Source organism: Castor canadensis, chromosome 2, assembly GCF_047511655.1.
Source record: "Castor canadensis chromosome 2, mCasCan1.hap1v2, whole genome shotgun sequence".
NCBI lineage: Eukaryota > Metazoa > Chordata > Mammalia > Rodentia > Castoridae > Castor > Castor canadensis.
Window position 1 is genome coordinate 13,726,795 of NC_133387.1, and position 26,856 is coordinate 13,753,650.

At 37.2% G+C, this 26,856-nt stretch overlaps 1 protein-coding gene across 1 annotated transcript in view; it reads right to left on the reverse strand.

Annotated features, from left to right (window-relative positions):
• The window catches only part of Mgam2 (maltase-glucoamylase 2 (putative)), an 85,663-nt gene that overhangs the window by 17,561 nt on the left and 41,246 nt on the right, over positions 1–26,856 (reverse strand). Inside the window, 21 exon segments of the mRNA XM_074061725.1 lie at positions 1,110–1,198; positions 2,197–2,321; positions 2,724–2,780; positions 3,196–3,280; positions 3,388–3,536; positions 4,109–4,225; positions 4,307–4,341; positions 4,583–4,716; positions 12,108–12,246; positions 13,021–13,105; positions 13,833–13,967; positions 14,760–14,822; positions 16,414–16,521; positions 17,961–18,089; positions 19,524–19,649; positions 20,220–20,332; positions 20,774–20,870; positions 21,426–21,594; positions 22,537–22,691; positions 24,307–24,558; positions 25,901–26,056. Of these exon segments, the coding sequence (XP_073917826.1) occupies positions 1,110–1,198; positions 2,197–2,321; positions 2,724–2,780; positions 3,196–3,280; positions 3,388–3,536; positions 4,109–4,225; positions 4,307–4,341; positions 4,583–4,716; positions 12,108–12,246; positions 13,021–13,105; positions 13,833–13,967; positions 14,760–14,822; positions 16,414–16,521; positions 17,961–18,089; positions 19,524–19,649; positions 20,220–20,332; positions 20,774–20,870; positions 21,426–21,594; positions 22,537–22,691; positions 24,307–24,558; positions 25,901–26,056 (2,518 nt within the window).

Here is a 26,856-nt window from a genome sequence, read left to right on the forward strand (position 1 = left end):
ATACTCTGTGGAAAAAATCTAAAATGTAAACTAAGACTAGTACTCAAAACTGCTATTTATAACAATGGAAATTGAAATCATCCTATATAAAGTATTCTAGAGTTAGATAAAGGATGGAATATGTTCTCAATAGAATATGTAACCATGATGGTGTTTATAAGGAGTAGATAATGACACCTAGATATATGTCTGCCATTATCTTAAGGAAAATAAACAAGACTCACAAGTTAAATTTATAGTATGTTTTCAGCTCTAGAAAATGTTAACATTGTTTTAAATTATAAATATAAAAGCAAACAGCAATACAGCAAAATATTAAAAGTGGTTATTTTTTTTCTAATTTTCTACCTCTAAAGCCTTGTAAAGAGAACATTTCATTCTTCAATAAGGATAAGATTATCCTTATGGTAAGAAAACTAAAAAGAAGAAACCTTTAGAAGTATCAATAGTGAAAAATAAGCTATTTTCAGAAATGTGGTGTATTAGAAGATCATGCCATTGCATCCAGAGTAATAAGCAGTGGAAAGTGATGGCTGGTTGCTAGCGGTGTGTCTTTAGAAATGTCTAAAGAAGAAGGCAGTCTCATTATAACGACAGATCTATCTAAGATAGAATAAGAACAGCTCTGGGTTTGGGGGGAAATATACAAAGCACAAAGCATCTTTTTGGTAATACTTAATTTCCAATTTATGAGTCACCAAGAAATTTTCTAGACTCTAATTTGTCTCCTGAGTAGGTTCACTTATGAGGAAAAGATTCCTGGTATGGATGGCTGCGCAATAGAGCCATGCTTGTGTCTCACAGAGAAGGAAACAACTGTCGAACTGATATTTGCATCCACAAACTCAGTGGGGAGTAACATCCCTGGCTGAATCTGTAACATCAGGTTTCCAAACCTGTAATACTGGAACCAACCCTGGTCTGTAATAATTTTTGTATAATGCATATGAACAGGCAAAAGTTGAAAATTTTCTCTCAACATCATTGCTTCTTTGGCAGTAGCAGACACAGAGACAGTTTTTCATTTCCCACTAGTGCATGCTGAGCCTCTGTGGTGTGTTTTCTCTGACTGCTCTGATGCATGGGGACCCTGGGAAATTCATACTTACCGATACTTTGTCCATCATCCCAGAACATCTGACCTTCGGCCTTCCCATTGTCATCCAAAGCAACAGTCAATCCCATAAAATTTTGTCGGCTATAAAAAAAAAGAGTTATTTTTCACTGGGTTGTATGTTGTAAGGAAGAAGAACAGTTTCTGTTGAAAATATGACTTCTTCAAAAATAGAAGAAATGTTAATAAATATGGCATAAAGTTCTAAAGATAAGTGAACAAGATCAATACTAATTACTTAATGTAACATCAGTTTAATTTCAAATTTCAAAAAGTAAATAAAAACAACTATACATATTACAATAATATGATTAGATATGAATTCTTTTAGGAAGAAACTCAAGAGAAAAGAACAAAAAGAACACTTTATAATTTTCACATTGCTACAGAACCAAGTATGTAACTTAGCACTCACAGTCCCATATGATCCAACCCCGACTTGCTTGATTTTTATATATTTTATCCCTTCCTTTATGTTCCAGTTAAATTAAACCACTTACTATTCCCCAAACCCAATTCATTCTTCACTTGTCGTCCTTTAAGCCTCTCTCCTTTTTTACAAACATGCAAATCCTACTCGTTATTCAAGACCTGCTCAAATTCCTCTTTTATGTAAAACTGTGCTTTACACCACAGGCTGAAACTTCTCTTGTGTTATTGATGCCTTTCTTGACTCAACATACTCTTCTTAATCTTGTACAGATCTAAAATAATTGTGCATGTGGGGGGTGAAATCTTCCCTTGGGTTGATTGAGGTAGGCCTGGGAAGCCATCACAAGTGAAGGTGCTCACGAATACCCCTCCCCTTCTTAATAGTGTGGGAAGAGGAAGATGCTTCTGCTGTCAGGAAAACTTCTGTTAAGAAAAAGTTTGCTTTTGACACAGCACTACAGATAAAAGATTTGCCCAAAACTGACTTCATGATCCTCTAGATCCTACTCAGAAGGTACCCACAGAATCCAATCAATAAACCAATAAAGATCCAACTAACAAAACAAACTGCAATTTTGTTTATTTATGCTCGTAGGTGAAATAGCCTCATTTATGGTGAAATGAGGCCATCAAACACTGCCTCCTCTTACCTGAAGTAAGTATTGATTGCAGGTTGTTGCCAGGGCAGGATATGACCCCCTCTAATATGAAGGTTGATGTGGTCAAGAGGAGCCTTCAGGGTTTTCCACATGCCTGTTGATTTTTGGCCAGACTCCTACAAGGAAAGGTATAGGCAAAGAATGGTGACAGAGAAACAGATTAAATGAGTGCATGCTTTATCAACAGTCCTTCCTTTCTAAGGAAACATGTTGGAAAATCAGCTAAACACTGCAAACTTCAGAAGAAAAATCTTTTTCATTTTTGCTTAAGTCTCTGAAAATCTAGTCTTCTCTCTGTGGGTCCAGAAAAGACAGGAGACGAGTATCTATGGGACATAGTGCTCAGATATTGTCTACCTATGCTTTTACGTTTGCCTTCATTTACATGAACATTGTCAAGGCTGAAAAGATTGGAAGTTACTGTCTTACAAAATATGATCTGGGAAGGAGGAGAAAGCTCTTAGCCGCTCCAGGCTGCATAGAGCAATCTGTCTCCTCACAAATACACTTGTACTTACTGTGCTACAGTCATACCACCAGCCTCTGGGGAAGTAAGCACTGATCTCAAAGGTGTTCTGAAACATAAAACCACACGCTACTATAAATATTCCAGTAAGGAAATCATTTTAACTTTCAAAATACTTTCTGTAGAATTAATGTAAAAATAAAATTTTATTAGGATGTTGACAAGTTGAGAGATTTTATTGAAAAAGATTCTGGAAAATTCTTCAAGAATTTTCACAGAAAAATAAATTTTATGGAAAGTAAATCGTTAAAGAGTATAAGATAACAAAATTCCAAAATGAGAAATCAGTGTTGTTGAGTTTTCATTAATGGAGATTTTTTTTTAAAAATGTAAAACTTCAGATGGTTTAGATTGTCATTTGTTGAAAATAGTGAGCTGGACAAGACAAGTGATCTTTAAAGTGGTTTTCTTATGAATCTAGATTATATGATTAGAAGGCTTCTGATATGTGATGAAAAACTCACACTTTCCAGCACAGGGCTGATCAAGATGGCAGGGCCCAACATGAACTGGCGGTCTATATCCCACGTTGTATTGTCATCTGTAAACCTTAAAAAATAAATATAGAAAACTCACCCATACTCTTACAATTGTCTAAGAGGATTACTTACAAGACATGTCCAGACCTGCTGCTTCAGGAAAGAGGTTGTACTCACTCATGGAAAAGAGGTCGGACCACAGTGCTGCCTTCAGCATGGGCTTTGTGCATCAGCGTGTAGAAATAAGGCAGAAGGGTGTATCTGGTCTGCAGGGCTTTTCTTGAGTACATCTCAAAGGTTGAATTCCAGGCCACAGGATCTTGTCTCTAAAAAGATAAGGGAGCATATGACCGAGTAACTCTTCATCACTCCGTCCTAGTAGTATCAAAAAAGTATCATCAAGCACCTTATATAAGTTACACACCACTTCTCCCTTCATTTCTATTATACTCTTTCCCTTGCCACATGCAAACTGGAGTTGTTGCTCCTCTTCTTTATGCTGATTCCCAGATTCCCCACAGAGCTAACTTTGGCTCTGTACATGTGCAAAGTCTCATAGATTAAGTCTATATGCTGCACTGATATATCTCAAATGGATATGTAAAACACAAATTCAATATTCTTGAAAGTAAAAGGGGGTATCTCACATTTAAATCCCATGGGGAGCAATAAAAACTTCTCTCCTCTAGGTACTAGTTCCCTGGGAGATGAGGAAAATGATATTCTTTAAAGGTTATTAGTAACTCTGGAGCTCTGAACTTTGTGGGTGTTCCAAGAAATGGAGGTCCTGGTGATCTTTTTTATTTTGTCAGGAAGTAAGTATGACACTTTTGTGATTTAAAAAAGATGTGATTTGAGGATAAAAATGCATCTTCAGCATGAGCAACAGCTGCCTCACCCTTGTCCCAATGTTGTTGTGGTTCCTGGAAAATGGATAAAATGCCCCCAGTTGCATCCAGCGAGCACACATCTCATACTCAGCATTTCCAAAGAACCCACAGATATCTGCTCCTGTCTGAGAAGATGCAAAATCAGACAATGAAGGCTGTAGTTACATGAAATCTGTATAATTAGCAATGGCCCCAATATGACTTACATAAGATATTCCAAAGAGACTGAACTCCATCATGCCTGCAATGAGACAATATGGCTATGTTAGACAAAGAAGACCTTTGGGAAGGGGAAGTTAGACCTGACTTTCCTTTATCCTGTTAAAAACCTGGGCAACTCATGATGATAATATCAAAAGATGGGTATAAATTATGACTTACACCCAAAGAGAACTCTAGACATACTCAGTGTAGCTGAATACTGCACACTCCAGTACCCATCCCATGACCAGCAGAAGCCCCTGGGAACAAGCCTTACACACCAATGATAGATTTCCCTAGCTGGTCCCACGCAGCTGTGTTGTCTCCCAGCCAGTGTCCTCCCCAGCGTCCAGAAGAGGGGAATGTGGAGCGGGTAATGATGATCCCTCGCTGTCCTGTCACCTCCTGCATGGCTCTAATTAGAAAAGAACAAAAATGCAAATGCGAATTTCAAGATGGACAGCCATGAAACTTTATGACAAAGCAGCTGCAGCTTGGAACATGAAGCAGCAGTGTTGTTCCACTGGAAGTCAGAGAACTTCTTCACTAAAAGAATCTGCTATCTCAAAGGGATGTTAAGAATCCCAACCAACTCAGTCAGACAGCAGAAGCATATCTGCACCTAGAATGAAGATTTCATTATTCAAGTTCTAACTAGCTGGTTACCTATGTGCAGGCAAGAGAGTTGGAGTGAGAGAAAGATCACCTGTTTATTAAGCAATTCCTGTATCCCAGCCAAATTCATGTGTGTGTCACACAACCTCAAGAGGAAGGTCCCCTGTACTCCTGCTGCTGTTAGGAAACTGAGGCTCAGGGAAGTTAAGTAATTTACCAGAGATCACTTAAAGGATGATAAGGTAGATCTAGGATCTGGGTTATAGTGTATATGGTTCTTGGTAATATTCACTCTGCTATACTTCAAAAAGAAGGATATATTTTGCACATATAGGCAAAGATCTTTAAAAAGCTCTCAAAAGAGATGGATCTTTTGCATGTATCCATAGGAAAGAAATAAAACCAAGTGCGTGAAAGAAAAATCAATAGAACAAAAGAAGAACAAATATCAACAGAACCTAGTGTGTTCCCAATCCAAATATTTGCCAAAGAAAACATCGTAAGTCATTAGACAAAGATGAATTTAATTAATGATGTTAGGAAAAGAAGCTATCCACTGTAGTGAAAACTGATAACTAACCCATTTAGGACATTTCCAATATTTCATACCCAAATAAGTCTAAAAATTAATGGAGGTATACACACATACTCTAATACAACTGAATATATATAATATACCACTTGATTTCTACAAGGGAAAGGAATTTTAAAGAAAAAAACAATAAACAAAACCTAATGAGGTATGAGGTATAGATTTGCCTACATACAAATTGAAAGTATGTATATGCGTTTATGTATGTGCATGCATATATGGCAAAAGAATGGGGGTGGGTGCTTGGACTTTTATAATCTAGGTGGGAAATAATGAAGGTCTTCAATGAGCCAGAGGTGTAGAGTAAGAGTGGATGTGAATGATACAAAGAACTTTGTCACTAACTGAAAGTTAAAAAAAAAGGAAAAATGTAGGAAGATCTAAATGACTATTTAAATGTGGTTGCATTCACTTAAATGAAGAATGCAGGAGAACAAGTTCAAAGAAAAAGTAATTATTTCAACATTTAAAGTATAATATTTGAAGTGCCTATGTGTCACCAGAAATGAGACATTTAATGAGCGATTCTGCGTTTGAAACTGAAGAGAGGCTGGACTGGGAACAGAATTGAGGGTCATATGTATTCATAAGGCATTTAAATATGAGAGAGAGAGAGAAAAAAAATACCCCAGGGAAAGGCTATCTATATGGGGTAAAAGTAAGACAGTGGAACACCAGTCCATGAGAAGCACAGACTTGGAAGTACTGGGAAAGAAAATGATCAAAAAACTTGCAGAAAAGTGGCCAGGGAAGCCAATATTTAAATAATCAGATTTGATATAGGAAAAACACAGTCAAGAGCCTCAGAAATTAGCAAGAGCCCAAGGAGCTTCTCCAGCAAGGTATAACCCTCAAGTCCAAGAGAAAGGAGCCAGCAGGCATACCAGCAGAGAAGTGTTAGTAATCAAAACCAATCATTGATCCTGTGCTCTGAGCTCCATGGTCAACAATGGTACTCAGGGACTGACAGAGGAGGACATCTTCACAAGACAGAATAAAGTCACCCAGTGCTTGAACACAGAAAACAAATAGACATGATCCCTGCCTTCCACAGAGTAAATAGAGGAGAGAACCTTCAAAATGTGGGTCATACTGTAAGGTCAGTAGTTAACAAAAACAGACAGATCAGACTAAGATGTTTCATGGAGGAAAAAGACTTAAGCTGGGGCTTTAGACCATACATGCTGAAGGGAAGCCCAAAGTCCAGATAAACACTTGTGATTTACAGGAAGTAAAGAAATTTAAGAACATGTACGTACAGTTCTTTCAAACAACCTAGATATGAAGGGAAATATAGAGACTGGGAAATAGTTCAAGAAGGATATGAGCCAGAAATCAGAAAGAATAGTTCATGCTCAAATGCTGGGGGAAAGAAGTAAAGAAAAGAAACATTGCTAAGATTTACCAAGTGTTTACAAGACACTTGTGGGTTCATTGTATCATTTGATTTTCATGAAGGTACAGGTACTATGGTTTTCCCAATTTGAAAGATGGAAAAGCTTAGCTAGTAAGTGGAATTAGTGACTTGTGAAGCACTGAGCTCATTTCAAGGCCTAAATTCTAAACCAATACATCAAAAGAGCAGAAGAAAACAAAGATAGCTCATGAAGAAATGAGCATTCATGAAATATCACTTGTGGAGCAGGCTTCCAGGAGGGGGAGCAGGAAGGGATGGCATGTGAGAAAGATGAGGCTTCCCGGCAGAGGGAAAATGGGATGGCATGTGGAAGGGTGAGGTTCAGCTAGAAACTCCAGCAAGTTTCCATCTTACTGCTGCATTTGTGACCGGCAAGCCCTTTCTCTGATGAGAGAAAATTTGTACTCTTATTTTGAGACACATTCAGATGTCATTTCTATGAAGTCTTTCTGGATGACTTGAATAGTTATTTCGCTTTCTCTCTGTTTAACTCTTCTAAATAGATAAGGGACTCCTTAAGGTCTGGGACTATATTCCAAGACTATAACCTTACCTCAGACAGTATGTCTGTGTCTGAGGTAAGGTTAAATCAGAGGGTGTTAAAATATCTACTTGTTTTCTGTGTGTTTCCTAGAAGACATGAATCACAAATCACAAATAAAATCGCAGCTTTAGCACCTGCAATGGTTCTAGCACAGTGCTAATGTTTTGGTGACCAGTTCCCTGGAGCTGTAATTTTTTTCTACTTCTGGGTCTGAGGTAGAAAAAAAATTTTTTTCGTAGTACTGGGGTTTTGAATTTAAGGCCTCACCTTTGCTAAGCAGGCAAGACAGTAAAAGAATAACTGAAAGATGAGGAAGTAAAGAAAGAGGGAAGGCAAGAAAAATTTTGTTTAAAAAATCAAGGAGGACCATGTTCTTGGAGTGCAGAGCACCCTCACTGTGGTTGGCCCAAAGTCAAACACCCAGCATTCTTGTAAGCCCTGGCAGTGGAGGCAGAAGGCTCAGATACTTTGGAAATGGGCATAGAAGTAGAAAAGATCACTCTGTCTTGGGAAAAGCTTTTAAAAAACAATCTGGAATTTCCCCATAAAAATGGGAATTATGTTATCACTGCTACATTTAGAGTCCAGAGGAAGTCCCTGCATCTAATTGGGTCTCAATGACTTTTTGACAAGAGAATGTTTATAGAAAAACTAAGCTAAAACCAAGCACAAAATAGTGAAATGAGGACATCTGTGAACTTTTTCTCCCAATGAAACAATGACAATATAAGCAGAACAATTAAAAGCAACCATTTTTAGAACTCCAGAATGAATTAGCCACAGAAAAGAAATGAAAAATCCTATATCCAAGAGAAACTATTAAACCTTGGCATTCTCCCTTAGGGCTATTTTCTCCTCACCTCATCTTCAGCTTGAGGCCACAGCAACTGAAAGCCAAACATATTTAGAGCTCTATAAAAAGTACCATCATAAAGCACATTAAATATTTCATTCCAACTTCCTGTTCCATAAAAAATTTCTATTTCCAGAGTGCTGTGGCCAGTTTGACCAGCGCTCAGAGCCAGAGGTAGAAAAAAATTACAGCTCCAGGGAAGTGGCTACCAAAACATTAGCACTGTGCTAGAACCATGGCAGATGCTAAGGCTGGGATTGTATTTGTGATTTGACTGGGAATGCAAAGATATAGCCAAGAGAACTAGAAACATAGTTCTGCTACATATTTATGGAGACCTAGCAGGCTGTGCATTCCTACGCTCTGTGCATGCCTACAAGAGCTATCAAGGAAGAAGGCTGCAATAGCTCACTTCTGGCTGGACCTGAAAATCTGAAAGGTAAAGTTTTCTTATAAACTCCCTGAAGTTTGCAGGTGTCCTTTCTGGCAAATAGTAGTAGATATAAATGTAAGGCATTTGGGGTGACTGACATGGCCTTAATTTAGGCAGGCTGTTTCCTGACTCTAGGTCTTTGAACTCCCATTTCTTAGAGTATTTTCTTTAGAAAAGCTCTAATTGTGAATTCTTTATCTGCCCCTTTGTGATGTAAATCTTTTTAAAGTCTTGCTTGCTAGTTTTACTACCTGCAAATGTCTTTCTCAAGGACTCAAGAGAATCCATATGAAATGTAATTTTCATGGAAGACACTGTGGCCCTATCTCCCAGTCTCTGAAGAAAGGTAGGATCCTAACTTCAGCAGGTATTAGTCCAAGTGGTAAAAGGAGCTCCTATCATAAAGACAGGAAAAAGTTTACTTTTTCTGTGAGTAATACCAATTAGCAAACACAGGTGTCCTACATTTTCCCAACCCCAGCTCTCAAAAATTCTCCAGACCTTTGTTTCAGTGGAATTGAGCACAGAATTGAATTCTGGTCTCTCTCATGTTTTGCAGTAGCTTTTGAATAAAGTTCCTTTTCTGTTTAACTTTACGTAGCGAAAGGTTTTCTTTGACAAGGGAATTCTTCTGACCAGTCATTGGACATTGAATCTTATTGACCCAGGGGTACACCCAAAGAAACTAAGCTTAAAAATGGAGGGAAAAAAGTAGTAGAGAATTTAGCTGCACATTCTGCAAGAAAACAGAGAATATATAGAAACAGCAAGAAAATTTGCTGAACAGATAAGCAACTACAAGTAAAGCAAGAACAAATCCTGTGGGCACTGGAGGAAGGATCTTATGCTAGAACTGTCACAATTTATTATCCAAAATGTTTAGCTTTCAACATCAAAAAAATAAGTCAAAGAAATAGAAAAATATGTCATATGCACAGGATAAAAAAGCAGTCAATGGAGTATGTTGCTAAGGTAACTTAGTAGAGGACTTTTAATTAGCTATTATAAATATGTTCAAAGAATTAGAAGGAAGCATATCTAAAAGATTAAAGGTAAGCATAACCATATTATGCCACTATATAAAGAAGTAGAAGTTGCTAACAAAGAAACCAAATTGAAATTTTGAAGGTAAAAAAACACAATAATGGAAGTTAAAAATTCCCTAGAGTTAACTGGACTCAGACTCAGATTTGATATTATAGAACAGTCAGCAAACTTGATCAACATGGATGAACCAGTTTAAGGAACAAAGAGAAAAAAACAAGTGGAAAAAACAAACAGAGCCTCAGAGACTTGCAGGACACTACCAAGCACATATGCTGAAAGGAAATCTCGGAGAAAAGAAGAGAAAAAGGAGCAGCAAAATATTTGAAAAATAACGACAAAAAATTTGTCCACTGAAAACTATAAATTATTGTTGAAAAAAATTAGAGAAGATCTAAATAAATGGAAAGACATCTCACACTAATAGAGCAGAAGATTTAATATTGTTAAGATGGAAATACTCCCCCAACTGATCTGCAAATTCAGTGTAATCCCTGTCAAAATGCTGCTTGCTATTTTGTGCAAATTAACCAGCTGATCTTAAAATTAATACCAAATGCCAGGGAACTGCAATAACCAAAACAATCTTGAAGAAGGACAAAATTAGAAGATTTATACCTCATAAGTTAAGGCAGTGTATACTGTATGAAAATAGAGATAAGTGAAATAGAATTGAGAGTCCATAAATAATTCTTCTCATTTATTGTTGGCTGATTTTTACAAGATGCAGACAATTCAATGGGCAAAAGAATGGACTTTTCAGTGAACTGGGACAACTGGATTGCCACATGCAAAAGAATGAAATTGAACTCCTTCCTCACACCACAAATCACATAAAATGAACTCAAAATGAATCATGACCTTGAGTTAGGCAATAGCTTCTTTGCTATGACACCAAAAGTACAATTGACAAACAAGTGAATTAACAAATAAATAATTGAATAAATAATACTTTTGCAAAATTAAATGTTTCAAAGGCCATCATTATAGAAGTGAGAGGACAGTCTACAGAATAAGAGAAAATACTTTCAAGTCATATGTCTAACAAGGAACTTGTATCCAGAATACACAAAGAATTTTTAGGATTCAATAATAAACACAAACCAGGTGCCGGTGGCTCACACCTATAATCCTCGCTAATCAGAAGGAAGAGATCAGGAGGATCTCAGTTTGAAGCAAGCTTAGGCAACTAGTCTGAGAGACCCTATCTCAAAAATATCTATCACAAAAAGGCTTGGTGGAGTGGCTCAAGGTCAAGGCCCTGAATGCCAGCCCCAGTACCACAAAAAAAATGATGATAATAATAATAAACACAAATAAAAATAGGCAAAAGATTTGAATGGACATTTCTGCAAAGATGCACAAATGGCCAATAAGCAAACAATACTCAATAGCATTGATCACTGGGGAGATGAAGTCAAGACAATTAGATATACTTCACACCCATTAGAATGTCCATGGTAAAAATAAAAGCCGAACAATACCAAGGTTTGAAAGGATGTAGAGATGCTGCAACCTTCATTCATTACTAGTGGAAGTTAAAATAGTTTTCTCAATACCAAACTCTTTAGAAAACAGGCATTTCTGCAAAATATTAAACAGACAGTTGCCATATGTTCTACAATTGTCACTCCTAAATACATATCCAAGAAAAGGGAAACATTTTTCCCTTCAAAATCTTGCAATAAATGTACACACATCTCAATTCATAGTAGCCAAAAATATTTAAATGTAGTTAAAATGTCTAAATGACTGATGGATAAACAAAATGTGGTATATCTATATAATGGAGTATTATTTATCAGTAAAAGGGAATGAAGTACTGATGCATAGTACAAAATAGATGAACCTTGAAAACAGCAGAATAAGTGGAAGAATCCAGACACAAAAGAAAACATATTGCATGGATCTATTTTATGAAATATATAGAACAGATATTGTATATAGCTAGAAAGTAGATTACTGGTGACTGGGGTTCAGGAATTGGGGACAAGGGTAGGAATGACTGTTAATGGGTCAATGTTTTCCTTTTTGAGTGATAAAAATGTTCTTAAATTATATTTTAGTAATGGCTTCATGATTCTGTGAATATAGCATAATACCATGCAACTGCTCACTTTAAATAGGTGAGTTTAACAACTTAAATGATAAATTTACTCAGAGATATTGTGGTTACACAATCAGGACTGATATTTTGATTCATTTTTTTAACTGGCACCTTGTAGGTACAAGCACAACACAAATATTAAACAGTAAAAGTAACAATGTAGAAAACGATCTTTGCTGCCAGTGATGCAAACACACTCACTTGTAGGTGACTCTGGTCTGGGACCACCCGTACAGGCTGTGCACATCATAGTGCTGCACCAGGGAGCCATCTGGCAGGATCTGCTCACTCTCCATGCACAGGGTCTTGCTGCTGAGGCCTTTGCCTCTAGATTCCAAGTCTGAGGGGAAATGTTGTATTACTTCCCAAACAACTTGATTCACAAGCTCACTAGAAACACCCATCATTTCAGCATTTCTCTACATCCAGCAATAACTTTGTTAGGGCCAATTTATCGAGTGTTTTAATGTACAAAAGCAACACCACGTGACTTAACAGTTACTAAGTGTAAGAACAGGGCATGGGCTGGAAAAAACACGTGCCTTTTTGCTCCAACTCTAACCTAATTTAGAGAAGGCTGTCAGCCCATTTTTCAACATGACAATCTCTTTCATTGTTAGGACAGTGTTTTCCACAAGATGGAAATCTTCTCAAGGGAATAGATCAGTTATGTATCAATATCTAAATCTTTCTGATTTGTCAGCATGTGCTTGACACATATTAAATTGAGGATGAAGGAAAAACCTGAATGAATGAGATCTCCTGTTTGTACTGTTTGTACTGCAGTATGACCAAGGAGTCTCTTCCAGGAAGCATCCAAACATGGACGGGGCGTTCAGGGACTCTGAGTGGGGGGTTACTTAAATCAGTTCATAGTTATCAATACAAATGCATTTCTTGACTTCTTTAATAACACAACATGTCATTACTTCTACACTTGATTAGTCATTTATTAATTTGTACTTATCAAGGTTGCTCTATTTAGGATTTTATGTGATGGTGAGAGTATGTTCTTCTATACTCCCTCCCAAATAGGCTTCATTTGACAGTAAGAGGGAGACTTTCTGTGTTTTTGAGCAGAAAGGAATTTGATAAAGTAATCCTTTTTACTTACATGGCATATAGGCTGGGTTATTAAGAATTTCATTTCGGCAACCCTCAACAGATCCATCCACAAAGTTTGACGGTTCATTCATATCCTGAAATAAGTAAGCAAAAAATATTTTGTCATGTTAAAGGCAGTATGACCTTTGCTATAAATGACACTAATGTCACAGAATTGACCAAGTTGTATCGAAGCCTTTACCTCATTCAGTGGCTGAGTTATTCTCTTCAATCCCTAGCATTGACCAAAATGGACTCTTAAGAATCCATGTCCACTTCAATAGAGTGTTCAACTCCTTCTAGCTTACTTGGCACTCTTAACTTATGAGGGTTGTGTTATAATGGCAAAAACACAGAAAATGCTGGATCCAGGGCCTAAGGAAATCTCTTAGTCCATCTCCCCACACAAGAAGACCCTCTTTGTTTTTCTGCCTTTGGATCACTTACTTTGTATCTGAGAGCTAAGATATTCACGCTTTCCCTTCTTCTCGTTCTGTCATGTACTGCAGGTTGTGCTTTCACACTTCTGGATAGGTTTGGCCAATGGGAGAGGTAGGAGGGTTGGGGGTAAGAGAGACCAGGCTCTGGCACCTCCAGTAAGTAGTGTATCTTCTTACTGGACTCTGACTTCTACCCGACAGTATGTCCCCGGGCAGACCCACAGTAATCTCTGCTATTCTTGGTTCCAGACCTAGATTCTGTAACAACACCTCTCCCTTTCATTTTCTTCAGTACAAGCTGCCTTCTTTGCTAGTCTGTGAATTGTCCTCACATGTTTTAACTTTTAAATGTCCAAAGAACAATACCTAAAGGTGCACTTACAATCCATAGTCCATCAAACTTCAAGCTCTTCTCTGGCTCCCGAGGGTTTGAATGTAGCTCTTCTATCTCTTTCTTCCACCAGACAGCTGTGCTATTACGTAAGAAGTCAGGAAAAGCCACGTGGGCCCTGTACAGCTGTAAGAGTACATCATGGTGATGTCCCTACCTATCCAGGAAGAAGAATCCTGGGACCAGGATGAGGAAATGAGCAGGTATTTGTGCCTGCCCAGATCCTAGCCCAGTCTCTGACCTAACCTCAGGTCTACTGCTTCTGCTGCAGAGTTTACAGTAGACACAAAGATTGGGGAAAGCTGCTTTCACTCTGAATTTTCTGAGAAAGAGGTCAGATGACATTAAAGTCCTTTTAAACAAATAATCTTGTTTTGTGACCAGATATTTAGCAATGGAAACTAGAAAATTAATAATCAGTTTCTAAACAATCAAATTTTAGAGATACAAATCATTTTTTCTAGACTTGTGAAAGGCAACGAAGGAGGACTTATCCTCTAGAAGAAAGTGAGCTCCACAGTAGTGTAGTGACAGATGCCAGGCTGATACTGTAGCAAGGGCTGAAACCAAGGACTTTGCTCCTTTCAGCTGGCGAGGTTGCCATTAAAATCCAGTCTGCTCATAATGGATACCCTTCCAGTGAAAATATTCTAAGCCTTGATTCATTATTTTTTAGGCGATTTTAGAGTTGAATAACAACCTATAAAAGGCATACATATGTGCGATTTCATCAGTGCTTTCCTCCTCTACATTTCCATTGTAGATGCTCATCAGGTTTTTCATTTGAGACTCTCTGCCAGAACTACCAGCAGACAGGTACATGCACTTGTGAGAGCTACTTACCCAAAGGATAAGCTATTATCCACCAGGTTAATATGTTTAGGGTAAGGTAGACAAAAAATATCTATACAACTATACCTTAAGCTGAGTCTCCTGGTCAAGAGATTCATCCACATTCACATTGGGCAGCTCTGACCAAACCTAGAGAAACACAATTGAAATCCTTAAAAGTTATTATCTATAGACCATAAGATGTTTCATATGTTAGACTCTAAAGATGCATCTTTGCAAAGTGCCGGGGGTCTTTGTCATTAATTAAATTGTGATGGTTGAGTATATAGAATTCTGCTAAGTGACAGTAGGCTAGTTTCTTGGCTCATTAAAATTTTCATAATTTCATTTTTGAACTTAGTAAGTAACTAAATTCTTTTTAAATGTAGCTTCTGAACAATCATTTTTCAAATGATTACTCAGTTCTCTGATCTGCCTTATATTTTTGCCTGTAACAAAATTCCCTTTATACATAATAAATGTGAAGTGTGACTCTAAAGAAATAAGATAGATTTCATTCATAACCAGTAAAATTAGTCTCAATATTTTTAAATAGCATTACTTGCTGGGGACCCCAAGTATATGTAGCATTAAGAAATCCATAGTAGAGGAGCTGGGCATGGTGGTGGGTGTCTGTAATCTCAGCTATTGGGAGGCATAGGTAGGAGGATTATGGTCTGAGGCCTCCCTCAGGCAAAAATGTGAAATCCTACCTGAAAAACAAGTGAAGAAGCAAAAAGCCTCAAGTGTTAGAGCACCTGCTTTACAAGCATGAGACCCTGAATTAAAAAACTCCAGTACATGAAAAAATCTGTAATAGCCACCAATTTCATCTGTAATTAGGGGTACATTAACTGTATGAATTGATTGATTAATTAATTAATTAAACCAGAGAACACTTTTTGAGCATTTACTAGAAAATCACTTACAGTGATTTACAATAGTATTTGTATTCAACAAACTCTTGGATTAATGAGTGAACAGAAGTCATGCTTTAATTCTGGAAGTTAGGAAGCACTCTTGTAAAATCTGTACCTCCTGAGATTTAAGTAGGAAATGATGCTCATTTTCTAGAGTGCATGGATGGTATGTACTTAGGTACTATGTTGCATGCAATGACAGAAAAATATGCAGAGCCAGACAGTTACTGAGTACTTTACAAGAGGTAAGATGTAAGTTGGTCTCAAAGTGCAAATACTATCTGGATAAACTTAGAAGACAATATGCAAAGTGAATAGAAAAGAGTTTGAATCTAGGTGAGAACTACGATCCCCTGGGATCAGGAAGTCCACCTAAAATGCTGTCATTATAAGACATATGGGGATGAAGATTGAGGCCACATAAATTTAATTCAAGAGAACAAGGGAAAGAAGAAGACTTACAGGATTTGATGATTTATTTAGCTAAGAAGCTGATTAAGCATTATTCTTCAAAGGAGAATGCCTGTTTTGAGTCTAGGTGGCTGGAGACACAGATTTCAGAGTTGCTCTCTAAGGGATCCTTAATGTTTGTTAAATGACCAGCAAAAGAACATTTCCAGGCAATAACAGAGCACTCAATATTTTAGAGGATTAGACCTGTAACCTTAGTCTTATTAATGTTTATTGAGCTAATCAGCATAAGACAGATTTCTACTCATTTATAATTGATTAGTTACCCAATGTATTTTCCAGGATTTATTGAGACCTTCTTTTAATCAATACATAGTAGATTAATTATAGACAACTTTCCTGAGCCTTACCTTTCCCCAGACAATATCGTTGGTGTCAGGCCATTTGATGAACACATTGTTTTCCTGTCCTCTAGCGAATGGGAGATAGTGTGTCTCATTGCCAGAAATGGCCGGGTCCTGTAATGAAAGGTTTAAAACTGCAAATGAGGAAAGCATCTCCAAAAAAATCTCTCTCCAAAATTTCGATAATTCATAGTGCAGAAAGAAATGGTGAAATAAAAAATCATGTTAAATCAATTAAAAACCATGGATAATTCAATTTATATGTACTGGTACATTACCATAACCAATTGAAATGGAAAGTTGCCATAGGTACTCAAAAGATACAACTCTTATACAGGACAATTTCTTTAAAAGGGAATAGGAATCGTGATAGCATGTAAAGGAGTCTTTCTATATAATAGAAGTAACCATCCAAAGCGATAACTAATGAAATGGGAGGAGAAAAAATGACACAAGGGATTTTTCTAACAACATAGAAATGTATTTTAGAAAAAAAGAAAGTCAAGTAAAAGCACATTTTGACGCTTCCCAAAAAATTTGTGAGAAGAAAAAGAAAGCATTCTAATGTTTGGAAAACAACTCCTGGAGAGAAACCAGTTTAATAAAACTTCACCCTCATGCAGAGAGAGACAATTTGGTGCATTTCCAAAGTATGATAGCAATCCTCCCTAAGAAAATGAAACTTATTTATTCTATTCTGTGTTCCAACTGAAACTTGGAAAGTGACTGTTCCTGTTTACTCCATCTCAGACCTGCTCCAGTTACTTTCTAAAATATCATACTGCTTCACAATTGTCATGTGAAGCATCACTGTCTGAAATTAGCTTTTAAATATTTATTTACTGATTGTCTCACTCCATTAGAATAAATGCATTTTGGGACATTGTCTTATTTGCTAATTTAGAATAGACACACACACATAACTTCTGGTACAGTGATTTTCAAAAGCCATATTCAATAAATACTTGAATTAGTGAATGAATAATAGTCATTCTATAATTTTGGAAGCTAGAAAAATCATTTGCAGGTAATAAATTTCAATGAAAAATAATAAATTGGCATTCTGAATCTTAGCTCAGCTGCTTTTGGCTTTAATAAAAGACAAATTAAGTCCCCTGAGATTCACCATCACTGAGTGATGGATGACATAATATAAGAGATTTTTGAGCCCCCTGAGGTAGAGATAAGATACAGCTATTCCTTCAGAGGTATAGTCTGAAACAATGAGACACTTTTTCTTTTTCTTTTTTTCTGCTATAGTTAGTGCTTCCATAGTTCTTCTGCCAAGAGAAAAATACTAATAAATTACATTCCAGCGACACTTCACATGAAAAATAAATGTGAAAGGTATAACCTCAGCCATTTTCATATGTTGTTTCCTTCTTTGTTTATTTGATTTTTAAAACTTTTTAGAAATGTATTTATGGATTCACAAGAAGTTGCTGAATATGTAGATAGAGATTTTTGTATTCTTCATCCAGTTTCTCCCAGTGGTATTGTTTTTGAACCATAAGTAAAACAGGAAAAGGCTTCAGATCTGTCTCAATACCTACCAGACTGAGAATAAATCTCATGCCATTTTTCTTCATTTCTTCAATCAGGAGACTGAGGTTTTGAAAGCTAGAGCTGAGAGTGAAGTCCAGCTTCCGGTTCATGTAATCGATGTCTACATGTTGCACATCCTACAGGAAGGAGCAGACAAGATCCTGGGGATCCTGCAGCATGTTCCCTGCAAGGCACGCTAACTGCTCTGCTGGGCTCCAGACCCTGCTGATTCCTTAACCAGTGCAAGCCCTTCTCAATGTCTCATCTCTTTACTCCTCTGCACTGTCTTGTCAATTCCACTGATTGAAATTGCATTCTGACTCCAGCTCACAGCTCACTTGTTCCCATTCTTTCTTCTGCTGCTCACCAAATGCAACTCTGTCCTTTTTCCTTCCCCCAATTAATGTCATTTTTACTCTGCAAATCTCAAACTTGGTCAGCCAGTCAATGTGCTAGTCCAATGGTAGAAAGTAGGACTTCCCTAAGAAGCAAAAAAGATTGTATAGCTGAGTTTTTTTTTTCTAGAATAAACCTTACTGAAGTTTTTCACTTTGAAATACATTATTTTATAGCTTTCTACAATATAAATATGTATAAATCTACACAGCACCAACCTAGGTTTCTGCATGCGAAACTCATTCACCTCCTGATTTTCTAACAATAAGCTAGTATGGTTAATATTCTGAGGGAAAAAGAAAGACACTTCTTTTTGATAATCACCTTAACTGCCTTAAGACTCTAGGTTAAACTTGTTAAGAGAAGCAGAGATGTGTGCATAAGCCAAAATGGAAAGGAATGAACCAGCATATTATTTGTATTAATTGCTTTGGTAAGGTAGATCTGTGAGTTTTCATCTTTTAATTTGCTATATTTTCTAATTTCTGTTTCATAAGTATATAATAAAATGTATATAAAAAGAAAAAAACTTAAGCCTGGATTCATGTGTCAAATTATCTTTGATGAAACACCATAGCACTCTATTCTTACCTCACAATCATTAATTGTCCCCCAACATTCCAGGAGGTGAATTAAGAATGATAAAGAATGAAAGGTTATAATTATAGGAGGAGAAAGAGTATGCTGTTTGTGGAATTCACCTTGTTCATAGCAATTGATTACACTACTCAGAGCTTTCCTGGAGAACTAGATTGTCACTATAGGATATGCATATGTGTTTTAGAGAAAGTGAAGGCTTAATTTTAATTGCTTTCTTTCATGGGTCACTTTATATCCATTTCTCCAAGATCCCCATTTCTAAGTCCCCTGAGTCATGGCTTAAACACAGCTGTGGCTACTACAGGATATTCCCAATAAAAGGGAATGAGTGCCCGTATTCTCCAATCATGTACCAACTGTTGAAGGATATATGTAACTCTTAGTTTTGCACCTTGACTTAAAAGGGTAGCATGAAATAAATTTAAAAACCAATGCATTCTACACAGGATTAGATCCACGGCTACATTTTTTATGCTGAACTCATAATAGCAATAATTTTGATGAAGCTCTTTTCAATAGGCAAATAGAAACAAATTCCCATAACTAAATCCAGAGGTTAGGAGAGGGTTTCATACATAGGGAATACGGGCTGCCACCATTTCATCATACAAACTGGAGATTTCATTATCATTCTGGTATCCATATCGACTCAGCTGGAATCCCAAGGCCCAGTATGGAGTCATTGCTGGCCGACCAATCAACTAGAATAGAAAAATGTTAATTACCCTGACTTGATCATTACATAGTGTATGCATGCACCAAATTACCATACCATATGCAGTATGAACTTACAAATATTATGTCAATTAAAATTTTTAAGTGAAAAAAATTGATCTAAGTAGGTTTCTTAAGGAAGAAAAGATGGTTGGCTTATAGTTGAAGAAACTTGAACATTTCTACTGAGTACAGTAGAAAAATGCCTCACTCCAGAAAAATAAGAAGTCAAATAAACATAGACCAACCAGGAAGACAAAGAATGATAGAAACATTGTAATTGAAGTTTCCTCATATTCTATAGCTATCATTCTAAGAAACCCAAAAACTTGATCATTACTCACTACAGATTCTTAGATAAACTATTTAGCAAGCAGTCAAGAGACAAGTGGGACATTAGTTATGCCTTCAGCACCCCATAACACTAAAACTTGACTTTCAGGAAAAATAGCAATGATCTATCTAATGGGGACACCCAGCGATAAAGGGAAAAAATGACCTATCAGTGCTAGAACATGGTAACAATGCCCATATCAATGGATAGAATGACTTCCAACCTCAGTGTATTGCTGAGTTACAAGTTCAGGAGTTGGTCCCAAAAACATATAAAAGTCCAAAATCCCTCCTACAGTGCGGTATGTCAGAGCAGGAGTGGGCTGAAGTGTCACATCTGTAAAAATTAAAAATAAGTGAAGCATCCATAGAGCTGTAAGTCATGCAGATAGGAAATCTGCCCTAAAATTTGCCATTTTCATTCATTCCCTAATCTCTTTCTTGTCTAGAAAGTCTTCTCTCAACCCATGGAATAAGAGATGGATTTGCAGGTAGCCCAAATAAAATATGCCATCTCAACAACTTATATCACTCTGTGAAAAGGAGCTAAAATGTCACAGAAAGACATTAATAGAGCATGGCTAGCCAAAGTCTTACACTTAATGCCTGGTCCAGAGCACTTAATAAATACTGAATAATTGGATGAATGAATGGAAAATCACTGATTTATCTAATTTTCATTGCCACTGAATTTCCTTATCTCTAGTGATATCCCAGGACCCAGTAGGGTGTCACAGTGGTTTATGGAGATGCAAGGAGAATTGCACATCAGTCTTACCCATAGCATTACTGTTCAGCAGAAGAACCCCATGGGCACTGCCATCCTCTTCCAATGCCATATAGTAGGGATGAACGCCATAGGAATTCTTCTTGTACTGATTATTAAAAATTCATGGAAGTAATAACAAAGTGAAAATCCAACAAAAATTTTCCACATCACAATCCAAACAGCAAATTCATTCTCAACTTTAAAGACTCAGCTCAATTTTCATGCACTTTGTAAGGCTTTCCTTGACCTTCCCTTCTATCCTAAGTAAAACCTATAATTATTACACAATTCTATCTCAACATCAACTAACTTCTGCTATCATTATTTCCATACTTATCTCTCTCAACCTGTAAGTTTTTGGAGAACAAAAACGGTATCTTATTAAATTTTCTGCTAAACACTCAAGATGCTGGATACATAGAACATATTAAAGACTTGCTTATAAAATAAATAAAGCCTAGTCCATAGGAGAGGTACATGTATATTTTACAGACAAAAATATATATTCTACAGACAAAAGAGCATGACATGGTTTTTTGCAACCAGACAGAATTTATCAATATAAAATAAAGCTCATGAGTGGGGCATCATTTATGGACATGAGAATTAAAATTAATTTACATGAAAAGAAAATGATTGCTAATTTTATTTTTGTCCTTACCGCTGGTGGCTCATCACGAGCAAACATTCCCCACATGTTCCAGCTCATGTTTCTTCTGAAAGTTGTATGCTCAGTTTCCCCAAAACCATAGATGTATTGAGAGGGGAGGCGAGTAGAAATGGAAAGGAACATGTCGTCGAAGGTGAAACCAGGGAGCTGAGAATCCCAGCTGAAACATAAAGACAGACCTCCACAAGCTGAGCTGGAGATCACAGGCCAGAGCAAACATGGAATGTCTTGGGGATACCTAGTTGACACAGAGGCTTACTGAGTTATTTCATATCTGGATCCAGGTGAAAATATTGTGAAATGACCTCAGTCATAATAATAGCCATACTGCAGTTCCAAGACTCCATGTTTGTAATTTTATTCTATGGTTTATAAGACCAGGAGCTTCTGTTCTGAGTTTTGGGCTTATTGAGAGCAAGGATCATGTCTCATTCATCTATGAGAACAACATGTCTATTTTGGCCTAAGAATTTACTGAAGAGGGCAACAGAGAGAAAATCAGATACATAGCCAAAGTAGCAGAAGGCATAAACATGAACACACACAGGTGACAACCTCTGGTGGCATGGGGAACATAAATCTGGGTAAAATCCAGACCTTTGGGAATCAAGGCAAGCAATGAGTGATGGCGATTGATGGTTCCTTTCATGCTTAACACCATGAAAGAGGATCTGTGATATCAATAGAAGTGAACACTAGAAGTCATTTCTCTCTCTCTGTTAACCTCTTCTCCTTTCTCCTACTTCCGCAATTACTAATTTTAGTGATGTTTAAAGAAAACAGACTTATATCTTAGATTCTATGTTGTACTTATTAAACAGAGTTTTCTATTCTACTTAACAAGAACAACATATAGAGTACATTTCTTTATCTGAAATCAAACAATAGTTTAATTTTTTAAATATTTGGTTATTAATTTTCTGAGTTAATGACTAATAGAAAATTCATCTCCTAATGAAGTAGGGGGAAATTGATATAGTCTTTAACAAACACACAAATTATGAAATGGAGTGTCTGAGATTAAAATTTCACTTGCATCAATTAGAATTATTGCAATTAGCTTTATAAACATTCCAATTAGAACCAAACAAATAGTGCTTACATCACAGTGTGGGAGCTTTTGCGTTGGATCTTGATGCCAAAAGGATTAGTCTGAATCTTGACATCATACAGGCAGTTTTCAGAGGTGCCAACTGGTAAAGAAGGCATGTTCAGAGGTACTGGAACCTCATACCTTTTATTAATGGGATCATAGATCTGGTAAAGAGAGAGAAGGAATCTCTTTTTGATGGACTCTCATATTAAAACTCTCCTGCCAGTGCATGTAACAGGTCTTATAATTTTGACCAGTTCAAACCCACATTAGAGGCATCAAATATCTCCAAGAAGTAGATCTGAGGCATTTCCACATACAGGGTATGACACAGATCCTGTACTTCAAAATTCCCTAGTAATAGCCACGTAAAGTCAGGGAGAATCTGTCCTCTAGAGAACTTGTGATCCAAGTGTTCAGAATCTTATGTGTGCACTTATAGAATGTGTGTGCATTTATAATGTGTGCTATTTGAACATATATGTGCATGTAGCTATGTAAGATCAAGTGTGTAAACACGTGTGCATATGTAAGAAAAAAGAGAAATGAGTTTCCATATGGAATCTGGGACTTCCTCTCTGTTTGAACTTCCACTGTAGCTTTTCCATTCCCAAGCTTTCTCTTTTGTACATATCACTTCTTCCTACTTACCTAGTAAGACTGGTGTTAGGGAAAATGATGGCGTGTAGGAAAAATAAGAGAAATGAAAAGTTCTGTGGAAAGCCAGGGAGTAGCCCCAAGTTGAGTATCTATCCTCTCATTAACCCATATCTTATGCTTCGATAAAGTTTGTTTTGAAGCCTGTTTTTCAAAAAACTCTTTTCAAACCAAAAGCAGCAGCATTGCCTGAAGGCTTATTGTGAATGCAGACTCCAAGCCCCTACATCAGAGCTTCTGAATCTGAACCTCCAGAGTGATTCACAATGCACTCAAGCATGACAAGCGGTGTCAGAAGCTAAGTGTAACCACACATGGTTGCCAAGCATCAGAAATGTGCTAGTCTATACTGACTTTCATTGTAAGTACTAGATATACACCAGATTTTGAAGACTTAGCACAATGAAAAGATTGTCAAATCTCTCTATAACTAAGCCTGGATTTCCAGGTGGAATTATACTTATTTTAGCAAATTGGTTGAATAAAATGCTATTAAAATTAATTCCACTTGGTTTTTTTCAAATATATTTTTAAAAATGCACATAATAGAAAACCTACATGGTTTACAATATCAAATTTCTAGTACACATAGACAGCAGTGGGTCTCAAAGTGTGACCCCTTCACCTGCAGTATCAACATCATCAGGGAACTGATCGGAAATGCAGATTCTCAGTCCAGACCTAGTCCAGACCTTCTGAATTGGAAACTGGGGGTAAGGCCCCATAGAGGGGATCGTACGAAGATCTGAAGGTGGTTCTGATGTATGTTAAGGTTTATGAACCAGTACTAGAGAAGTTACTAGAAATGCTGGAAGTAAGTTAATGCCTCTTATATGTGCTTACCAAAAGCAGACTCATGTTCTCAATGCTAGGGATGATTCTTTGAGGACATTTATGGCCTAGAATATTCATCCTTACAGGAAATTCAAGATTCTGATGGCTCTATGATCACATCTGGATCTACTCTCTATTAACTTTCTGACCTTTACCTCTCTAGGCCTCAGCTCCTGCCTCTGTAAAATGAGGTATTTGGATTATAAGTCTGTCAATGACTTCCGTCTATATAGAGTTGTAAGTTCAGAACTCTATGTTGAGAACCAAAATCTGTACCATGGGAATTACCTTGACCTGCAGCATGGTCTCTGTGTGGTAGATCACACTCAGTTTGAGGTTGCTAATCTTTCCAGAAAGAAGATCAGAGACAACAGTGGATGCTGCTGGTGACGACAATGGAGCTGCTGCTCGTACAGATGTCGGGGCCGCCAGAAGGGCAAGGTCCGTTGTGATGCCCATGGGCAGGTACTGAATGTTACTGGCAGCATAGGAGGCAATAGTGTCATAGTAGCAGGTGGGCACACCAGGTGTAGCTGTAAGCTGGAACAACAGGAGCAATTCTTATATCTGACACCACAATTCAGTATCTGACACCACACTTTATGACTCTAGTTACTGAAGAAAGCTCCTTAATAGACTAAGTCTCAGAAGTTTTGCCCATTGTTGTTGATTGACTTATGTTTCCCTAAAACATGACTCCTAAGCCATGGTATTATGAATCTGATTGATTGAAATTGTGTCATTGCCAGGTCTTTCTTAAGGTAAGGTGAGGTCATTAGGGTGGATTTTAATCCAGTATGACTGGTGACCTTATTAGGAAGGGAAATTGGAACATAGAGGCAAACATACACACACACAGAGAGAGAGCAACACACCATGTGAACATGATCGTAGAGAATGAGGAAATGCACATGCAAACAAAGAAGTATCGAACATTGCCAGCACACCATCAAAAGGTAAGGGTGAACCATGGAACAGAATTTCCCTCAAAGCCCTCATAAGGAACCAACACTATCAACATCTTGATCTCAGACTTCTGGATTTCAGAATTATGTGGGAATAAATTTGTATTTTTCTAAGCCAGTATATGGTAGTTTGTTATAGCAACCCTAGCAAATGAATCCAGTATACTAATCTAAAATACACACACACACACACACACACACACACACACACACACACACACACACAAGCACACACATGCCTGTAGCAATCAGTGATGAGTGAATAGCAATAGAGCAGCAGGAAGCCTATCTGGCACCTGGTACCCTCAGGTAGCGCTCTGCTCACTGTCTTTTTGCCCCCAATGCAATCTTAAATAAATAAATAACTTTTTCTGGTTTTCATTCTATTTTTGTTCAAATGCAAAGGACCAGCCTTACCTTAACCTTCTTGTTTGGGCTGTCCAATAAATAAGAAAATTTGCTTAAAATACTAAATGCACAATGAGTCACCAGCCTATACTATCATGTTAAAATCACTTCTTTTTTTACTAGCATATATTATATAAAAATGGTTTTCATTATGATATTTTCATGAACACATATAAATGTCCTTTGATCATATTCACCCTCCCATTGCTCTCTTATACCTGGACTTCCTGCCCCTGATTCCTTGCCTTTGCCTTACTAGTCCTAAAATGGGGTTTTGAATGATGTGGCTGGAGAGGCAGTACGAGTAGCAATGAATTTCTTCTGATTTGGGACATCTGAGGGAAATATTGATAGCCTATCAGGCAGAGTTGAAGAAATGCACATTGGCACTTTGTCATGATAGTCTTCAAGCCATAAACATTAGAAAACTGTTTTCTAAGTGCTTAATTACTTGTAGGGCAATTTTCACAACTTCTGGATCAATATAATACTGTGCTCCTGATCATTACCTCCCAAAGGCAGCCCCGCTGCCTGCAACTCTCCTCAGTGGCAGTAGGATCCTCAGGGTAGCAATTGAACTTCTCCAGGTCACTAACCACTAGATTCCACTCAATAGAGAATTCTTGTCCTAGTACCAGTCCCTTGAGATCAGTTATGGTCACCACCTAGAGAAAGAAAAAGGAAACCCCAGTGACAAAGGAGATCAGGTAAAACTATATGGATTTTGTCCTTTCTTAATGGTCTGGAAGTCAGGACTGGGAGACCTAGTTCTTTCTCCAATAACATTTTGGAATACTATGAACTTGCCTTATTCCTGACTTCCACACCTCATAGAATCATTGTGGAAGTGCCACTTTGACCATGTTAAGGGGTGCAGATCATACACAAGGCTGCCATTTTCAGACTTTATTATCCTTTTGGTGCTTTTGTGCTCAACTTTATTGAGTACTCATATTGACACTGTGACAACTACTTTATATGTCCATTAATCTTACAAAGTGATCTCATGCTGAATATTATAGCTACCTCCATTATACAGAACATAAAACTGGAATACAGATTTGTTACTATGCCCAAGATCTCATGGCTAGGAGACAATAAACCTAGTATTGGAACCCCATTCTAAATAACACTAGAAACTAAGCCCCTATTTCTGTGCTGTATGTATTTTCAAAATGGAAGATGGCTGACCTAAGAAATAATGAACTTCCCAGTACTTGAGATAGTCAACTAACAGTTGCAATGTTCTACCTGAATTTATAATATAAGACCAAAACCAGATTATCCCTTGTGTTTTCTCCCATTCATATTTTCTGTAATGGTATAAAAATAGCTTACAGAATTAGCTTTAAGGAAAAAGTATCAATTGTGTCTCAAATAGTCTTTACCTTCAATGGGAGGATAAATATGTAAATACTCTCTAGCACCAAGGCAATCTATTGAATAGTGTTTTCACTATGTCACA